The sequence below is a fragment of the Clupea harengus genome, chromosome 20, assembly GCF_900700415.2.
Source record: "Clupea harengus chromosome 20, Ch_v2.0.2, whole genome shotgun sequence".
Lineage (NCBI taxonomy): Eukaryota > Metazoa > Chordata > Actinopteri > Clupeiformes > Clupeidae > Clupea > Clupea harengus.
This window is the reverse complement of record NC_045171.1, coordinates 14,512,124-14,520,992: the sequence shown is the minus strand read 5'-3', so window position 1 is coordinate 14,520,992 and position 8,869 is coordinate 14,512,124. Positions and strand designations below refer to the sequence as shown.

The following is an 8,869-nucleotide window of genomic DNA, read 5'->3' as shown; positions in this document are numbered from 1 at the left end:
ATAATTGGTGTCCTTCGATATGACAGTGTCTTGTTGCCGTTTACAGTGCTTGTCAGAATGTTCGATGTTCCAACTACTTATGTCACATGCTCATAAGCTATCATTCTGAGAGCTGACGGCTTAATAGTCATGAGCCCACTGTGACGGGGTGCCATCATCGCGGATGAGTATGTGCTCTGACTGCCATACCCACGAGCCTGACACTTTGGCCTTGTGGTCTAGCTGCAGGTCTGGTACCCGGGAGACCTGGGTGGGATGACTGCTCTCTCCCTTATTCCCTACAGTCCCTGAGCTACGTTTTGGCATTGAATGCAGACGGAAAGCCAACACACACACACACACACTGTGTGTGTGTGTGTGTGTGTGTGTGTGTGTGTGTGTGTGTGTCAGCCTTGTCAAAATGACAGCTCTGAGAATGGTAGATTCTAGTACAGCATATGCCATTTTCATGAGCTGCCATAACATAAAAAAAAAGTTTGTGAACTGCTACCGTAAAAGGCCTGACATAGATGACAGTTGCTCTGTGTGGTGTGTGTGTCTGTGTCTGTGTCTGTGTCTGTGTCTGTGTCTGTGTGTGTGTGTGTTTTACTAAGGTGGGAGATGCCCACTCATAAGAGCAAACAGCCTGAACATCTCCTCACGCTGAACACACACTCTATTTCAGGACAACAGCACACTAATGCGGAGACATGAAGGCCGAGAAAATAACATGATTCCTTTGCTCTCTCTCTCTCTCTCTCTCACACACACACACACACACACACACACACACACACTCTTCATTAATGTGAAGAATATGATTGATTCTTTCACCGAAATGAAGAAAGGCAGCGGTGACCCACCCACACTGGCCTTACACCCACCACCTCACGCAGCTCTGTGATTTGGTGTGTTTGAAGCAGGGGCTTCCCAGGCCAAGTCCAGAGGGGTCCCTGTCTGTATTGGATTATGCACAAAACCTGGGGATGCCTGCAGCTCCATGCAGCCATTGTCTGCAGAAGAAAGAAAGAAAGAGACAATATAAGAAGAGACAAAATAAAATTGAGACAAAAAAAAATGAAAAAGAAGAAAGTAAAAAAAAAAAAGTAAACAGAAAACAAAACCATAAGCAACCATAAAATGAAACGAAAATCAAACAAAAAGAGAGAAAAAACTGGCATTAGATCTAGGAGAATGTGGAGCATCCAGTGTTTATCCAGAGCCCGTTGAAGAGGTCAAGGTGAACCTCGGTCCAGCTGACTGGAGCCCAACACCAGTTCCCTGAGCACATCAGAACCGTCTCTTCCCTGCCAGGCAGATGCATTTAGATCCTCAAAATGACTTCTCCATAAATGCTGTTTAGAACAGCTCGCTCACAGATTTGTGGTTTTGCGTGTCTGTTAGCACTACAGAACATATTAGGTTTGGTTGTGGACGCAACAGAGAACCTCCATTTTCTGCTCTTTACCCAAAGCTTTGAATTTCTCATGGATATTTGAAGTGGTTATTTTGTTTGGACTCTGTGTCTGAATACTATTGTAGGGTTTTTTTGGTCGGAGGTTTGTGGAGGACATTTTTGAGAGTGTATTGAGGAACATTACAGTAATCCTATCAAAACATGTTAATGCTAAATGAGCATCTTGCGTATTAAATGGGTTGTCTCCCCTCTTATGTATTTAGGTTTTTTATTGGCGTGGCCGTGCCGACATTCCCCCCTACCTATAGCTGTGACATCCCAAGGCTGTGTCATCCGTTCCCATCTGTGTGTTTTTCACATGCCTGACTTGGAGAAGATGCAGAGAGGGAGCGTGTGTGGTGTGGTGTGATGTGGGTCTTCATCAAAGGCCTTTTGTGTTCTTTTGTGTCGGCGGTGAATGTCTCCGCAGAAACCTTTTTGGATGATTGGTGCCGGTCCATTTGCACCAGAGCTTTTTGCGCCTAGGCTTTTTCATTGCCGTAGGACACGGCGCTTTGAACTGGTGGCTGTTTTTTTGGTGATGCCTGTGCCTTCTCCGTCATCTAATTGCAGAAAGCTTCATCCATGCATACACACACACACACACACACACGCGCACACACACACACACACACACTCACACAAACACCACAAACACACACACATATACACAGACATATGCACTCAGGCAAGCACACACACCTGTACTAGATCTAGCACTGCTACTTCTATGACTACATCTACTTGAAGTCCTGCTCTAGTGATCCTAATTGTAATCATGCAAAGAGCCCAAGTACCTTATATTCAAAGCTTAATGGTTCAGTTTGATCTTTTTCCCGATCAACTTTAGAATGGACGCAGAGGAAACAACAGACTTACTTACTAGATCCCTAAAACTGATCAGTTTATGTGATAATTATATATCGAATATAGATGATCTCTATGTGATGCTGGTGGAGGAATAGGTTACTCGACTCACTCCTCCAAAACACCCCAAAGTGGCTCAATAATATTCAGATCTGGTGACGTGTGCAGGCCATGGGAGATGTTCAATTTCACTTGCATGTTCATCAAACCACTCTGTCACCAGTCTTGTTGTGTGTATTGGTGCATTATCATCCTCATACACGGCGCCACCTTCAGGATACACTGTTTAAACCATTGGGTGCACATGGTCCTCCAGAATGGTTTGGTTGTCCTTGGCAGTGACACACCCGTCTGGAACCAGCAGTAGGCCTGGGGAATGCCATGATATTGCAGCCCAAGCCATCACTGATCCACCCCCCGTGCTTCACTCTGGCCACGCAACAGTCCGGGTGGTAAGCCTCTTTTGGGGGTTTGGGGGTTCTCCACACAGTTACTAGGATGTGGGAAAGACAGTGAAGGTGGACTCATCAGAGAACAATGCATGTTTCACATTGTGCACAGCCCAAGATTTGCGCTGCTTCCATTTAAACCAATGTTTGCCTTTGTTTTCACGAGTGACGAAAGGTTTGGCTATAGCAGCCGGACCATGAATATTGGAGCTCCCGACAAACAGTTTGGGTGGAAATAGGGGAGTCGAGGTGCGCATTTAATTCTGCAGTGAGTTGGCCAGCTGTGGTGTTATGTTTTTTGGATACAATCCGGGTTAGTACCCAAACATCCGTTTTAGACAGCTTCCTCTTGCGTCAACAGTTACTCCTGTTGGATGTGGTTTCGTCCTTCGTCGTGGTATGCTGACATTACCCTGGACACAGTGGCTCTCGATACACCACAAAGACTTCCTGTCCTGGTCACAGATGCACCAGTGAGATGCGCACCAACAATTTGTCCTCTTTTCAACTCTGATATGTCCTCCATTATGTTGTGTGGATTGCAATATTTTATGTGCAGCTGTGCTATTGCTCTGCTAGTTCAACCTTCACACTCTGCTTTTACTGATGAGAAATCAGTGAAGATTGGCCACCAGTCCACGCATATATATCCGCATGAAACCTCAAACACTATATTGGCCAGAATTTCAGTTTATTTGTCCAACCCATGTGTATATATTTTTGTCTTAACTGGGCGATACAAACTGTTAGTATATTACCCGGTACTCAAGTTTCAAGTGCTTTATTTGTCACATACACGAATGTAGTGAAATGTAAAAGGGTCTACGCTCCACACAAAAATGGGTGGATCTGTCCCCTGGACCCTCTCGATTATTGGCCTTACTGTGGATTAATGAGAACTGTTAATGCATAGCCTAACACTTGAGATATAAATATTCTATTCCATCCTGACTTGTTGCAGGTGCGCTTTCAACTGGGGTTGCAGCTGAAATGATTGTTAGAATTAAGTTATCTTTATCTCTTTCAATCACCTTTAATGAAGTTATCAGAACTGAAGCCAATGTGTAGGCCATAATTAAGTTTTCCTAATTTTCACAGAAACTGTTGTATGTCCTTTCATCTCAATCATATCAGATATGGACAAAATGGACAAAATACACAACGTTGTCTAGCCTAAGACAAGAACATTTGATCAAATTACAAATATACTCTGACGGCAATGTACTGCCTTTTTAGCCACCTTGGTGTTATAGTTTATTAAAACTCTTTATAGTCAAGAATTAGGCAGAGAAAAATTGATGCACGAGGTATTGGTCATAAACCCAGCCCGCATTTGCGAATGCGCCCCTTTCATGCAAACATGCCCAAACTCCAGTTAAGTAACACTGCGTCAAGCGACATCTTACTCATCGCCATAATACCGCTTAACCGCAATTCAGGCAATCAGAGTTTGTCAAGCCTGCCTTTCCTTGATGACCTGAAGTTAAATCTGAGCAGGTTAAAGTCCCTACATACTGCAGCCCTCTGGTCTGCACAACGGATAGTCATGTGACCACAGGCATCACTGCCTAAACAGAGACTTATGGGTCATCTCTTTATTATGGGCGTAGATTGTGAGAATAGGTTGTCACTCGCACATTTTGTTATTTAATGAAACTGAAGCCTTTTTCAGTTATGTAATCACACAGGCTGCGATTGCGATTAGATGAATCGTGCAGCACTAGTATTAATTAAATGGTACCAAAGGACCCAATTAAATGGGGATGTCACAATAAAATACTCTGCAACTGAAGTTACAGAATGCAAAATATATATATAGTAGTAGTATATTGTATTATTGGTTAATAATGTGGTATTTTAGTATACAATTTAATGTAATATGTAGTATAAAAAGGTAAAGGTCAGATATTTAGCAGAACTTAGTAATGGCGTATATAATGTAGTATCTATAGTATAGTGACAGTGATGATGATCCTCTAAAGGATGTTGCTGTCCTTCTTCTTGTCCCGCTACAGGATCGATGCCAGCCTGTGCCTTATATGCCCGCCGTGACCGCCTCCAGAGACCCAGCCACGTGGCTACCAAGACCTTCCAGGCCCTGCGTGTGTTCGTCAACGACGAGCTGAACGAGCTGCATGCGGGCCTGCAGGTGGCGCAGAAACACCTCCGGCCCTGTGGGGGGCGCCTGTGCGCGCTCACCTTCCACTCGCTGGAGGACCGACTGGTCAAGCGCTTCCTCAGGGGTGAGGACCTCTCCGCGCCGCCCAGGATGTCCAGCCGCCAGCGGGCAAGACGAGCACTGAGGGCACGCCAGGAGGAAGAAGAGGAGGAGGATGAGGAGGATGAGGAGGAAGATGATGATGGCACGGGGGGGAGCGCGGGGTGGGTGAGTCTGAGGAGGAAGGTGCTGACGCCCTCGAGGAAGGAGCTGGAGGAGAACCCGCGAGGACGCTCCGCCAAGCTGCGCGCCGCGATCAAGCGCTGAGCGACTTTAGACGTCACAGTCTGACCTATGACCTCTACAGTCAAGAGTGCTGCGTGTGTGTGTGTGTGTGTGTGTGTGTGTGTGTGTGTGCTGCCTGTCTTCACCCTAATCAGGGTTTTGTTTCTCCTTGTGTTTCTATGACCATCCTTAACTGACACTGTGTGTATTGTCTATTTCCGACCTGTCAATCATTCAGGGCTCTGTTTGCGAAAGGCTTCTCCTCTTTGTGCAACCACCATCATTAAATGACACCTAGGTCAGGAACCATGGAGTAAAAATGGGTATTCAGGATTCTCTTTTTTTGATCAGTCAGTGCTCAGTTCTTAGTGCTGTGACTACGATGAACCGAATGAGAGAGTATGATTTTTTGTGAGTTAGTTATTTACTTCCTTGTTTGAATGAGAGCCAATCATACCAATGACGTAGGTGTTTTGCGGTGAGGTCACCTGGAGTAGCAGTAGCAGTTTGTTGACATGAAGAGCTGTCTGCTCTGGGCTCCAACAGGGTGAGTCTAAGGTCAGACTTGCATATCGTGTTTGTACTGTGAGTGTGTGTGATGTTTGATCCACAGGTCCTTTGGTGTCAGTTGAGGATGGACCTGCACAAATGATTTATGTTTTTTTTTTGTGTGTGTATGTGTGGGAGGGGGGTTATTAAAATAAATTCAGTTTCAGATCAGTTCCCATGTGCGTCACTGCTAACACTACATGTTGCTTTGAGGGAGGACATGAAAATAAAGAGGTTCCTGTTCATCTCAAAAGCTTCACAAACTCCTGATGGATCGATAGAGCCAGTGGCATAGTGAAACATAGATGGAAAGAGCCTCTCTCTCTCTCTCTCTCTCTCTCTCTCTGGATCTCCCTCTCTATCTCTCTCTCTATCTGTCTCTTTCTGTATCTCCTTCTCTATCTCTCCGTCTCTCTCTTCATCTGTCACATTCTGTTCACTGCTATCTGTCACCTTGGCTGTAGTTCACTGCTATCTGTCACCTTAGCTGTAGTGGTGCTCACTGACAAGTACATTGGCATGCAAACGTTGGGGCAGCCTTGGTCAAAAGTTCTGTTACTGTGTTAAATGAGTCGAAGACGAGCGCCAGAAGGCATGAAGTTAAAGATGAAAACACTCTTTTCAACATTTTAAGCAAGATTGGAGTGGAACATTTTTTGGAAAGGAGCACTATGCAAAGGTTTGGGCACCCCAAGAGATTTGTGCTCTCAGATAAATTTTACCAAGGCCTCAGACCTTAATTAGCTTGTTAGGGCTGTGGCTTGTTCGCAATCATTGTTAGGAAAGGCCAGGTGATGTAAATTTCAAAGCTTTATAAACACCCTGACTCCTAAAACCTAGTCCCAACAATCAGCAGCCGTGGGGTTCTCTAAGCAGCTGCAAAATAAAATAATTGATGCCCTCAAAGCGGGAGAAGGCTATAAGATAATAGCAAAGCGTTTTCAGGTTGCCGTTTCTTCAGTTTGGGCAAGAGAGAGAGGTGAAGTTGAGGCCTAGATGACTAAGAAAACGTTCTGAGAGAACTGCTTGTAGGATTGCTAGTTTGCTCCGATTGACTGCAAAAGACCTTTAGGAAGCTTTAGCAGACTCTGGAGTGGTGGTGCACTGTGCATGAAGAGTCATCAGAAGAACGTTTGCAATCAGAAGAACATCAGATGTTTGCAAAGGAACGTCTAAACAAGCCTGATGCATTTTGGAAGCAAGTCCTGTGGACTGATGAAGTTACAATCAAACTTTTTGGCTGCAATGAGCAAAGGTATGTTTGGAGAAAAAAGGTGCAGAATTTCATGAAAAGAACACCTCTCCAGCTGTTAAGCACAGGGTGGATCAATCATGTGTTGGCCTTGTGTTGTGGCACAGTGAACATTTCACTGGTAGAGGGAAGAATGAATTCAATTAGATACCATCAAATTTTGGAAGCAAAATATCACACCCTCTGGAAAACAGGCTGAAGGACCCAAAATAATCCACAATGGACCTCCTCAAGAGACGCAAGCTGAAGCCATGGCCCTCACAGTCCCCGACCTAAACATCACTGGATAGACCTGACAAGAGCAGTGCATGGGAAACTGCCCAAGAATCCCACAAAACTAGAAGCCTTTTGCAAGGAAGAATGGGTGAAAAACAACAATTGAAAGACTTGGTTTACAAGCTGTGATGCTTGCCAAAGGGGGTGTTACTAAGTACTGACCATGCTGTGTGCCCAAACTTTTGCGTCCAGCCCTTGTCCTTTTTTGTTATGTTGAAACTGTAATTGATGGAAATTAAAAAAAAGGAATTTTTGCTTAAAATATTAAAGAAATGTGTCTTCTTTAACTTAATGCCTCATGGAAATCAGGTCATCTTTTACTTGCTTAGCTATTCACCGTGACAGAGATTTTGACCAGGGGTGGCCACATCTTTTGCATGCTCCTCGACAGCATCCCCAGGCCCGTCATAATGGAAAGATCCAGACTGTCTAAAACTCTATCAGCAAATCAGGAACACTAATATCTTTCCAACGGCTCTCACCGTCTCACGCCTTTTCTCTCTCTCTCTCCCTCACTCTCTCTTTCTCTCCCTCTTTCTCTCCCACTCTCTCTTTTTCTCCCTCTTTCTGTCTCTCTTTCCCTCTCTCTCTCTCTTGCTCTTTCTTTCATCTGTGCTCTTTCTCTCTTTTTCTTTGTCACATTCTCACACTCATTTCCTCCCCATGTCCTTGATCCTTAGGAGAGCGCGTTGTGTTCTAATGGTTGAATGAGATGGTGCAGGACTCCTTCCACCTGCCACAGATGAAGTAGTTACACACTCTGTGTGTGTGTGTGTGTGTGTGTGTGTGTGTGTATGTGTGTGTGTGACAGCAAGACACATCATACCTGCACAAGTTTAGTATAAAGAAGTTGCTTAGTTAGTTAAAGGTTAGTATGTTTATGCAGCAGCAGCCAAACGTCTATGGATGCAGAGGTTTTTATGTGCCTCTCAGTGCATCAGATATGTGTGTGCGTGTGTGTGTGTGTGTGTGTGGAACAGCCAGGAAGAAATCATACGTACACACGTTTAGGATCCAGAAGTTGCTTGCTGAGTTAGAGTTCCACGTGGGTGTGCTCCACGTTAGCCGAACATGTGAATGAACACATAGGTCTGTGTGTGGGTGTCTGACACTGCATCAGTCATGCACGAGCCTGTGTGTGTGTGTGTGTGTGTGCGCGTGTCTCTGCTCTTCGGTGCTGATGACTCACACACCTGTGAATTGAGGGAGGGATGCTGGGTGCCATGGCGATAGGCTGTGCGGCTCGGAATGTCTGACTCATTTTCAAACCAGATTACTTTACACACACACACACACACTCACAAACACACACACCGAGCTCCATACACTCACTCATTCATATTACACACACTCACAAAGACAGATTAAAACTCACACATGCGTACACACACTTACACACACACACACACACACACAAATCCACACTCCCTCATTGGCCCTGTATTGTTTAGGCATTATGGGCACCTTCCATCCACAGTCACACACTCAGACACACACACACACACACACATACAACCACTTTCTAAACAGTCTTATACACACACTTGCACACTGTCAGCATGTCAACCCCTTATTTACAGTGCACAATATGGCTACCA

General features: G+C 44.9%; 1 protein-coding gene across 2 annotated transcripts in view; it reads left to right on the top strand.

The window, feature by feature from the left end:
• mettl15 (methyltransferase like 15) overlaps positions 1 to 7,540 on the top strand; it is a 97,856-nt gene extending 90,316 nt beyond the window's left edge. For both annotated transcript variants that reach the window (XM_012819399.3, XM_031587066.2), the window contains exon 6: positions 4,767 to 7,540. In XM_012819399.3, coding sequence (XP_012674853.1) covers positions 4,767 to 5,236 — 470 coding nt within the window. In that variant the 3' untranslated portion in view covers positions 5,237 to 7,540. The remainder of the gene's footprint in view (positions 1 to 4,766) is intronic.
• The last annotated feature ends 1,329 nt before the right edge of the window (positions 7,541 to 8,869 follow it).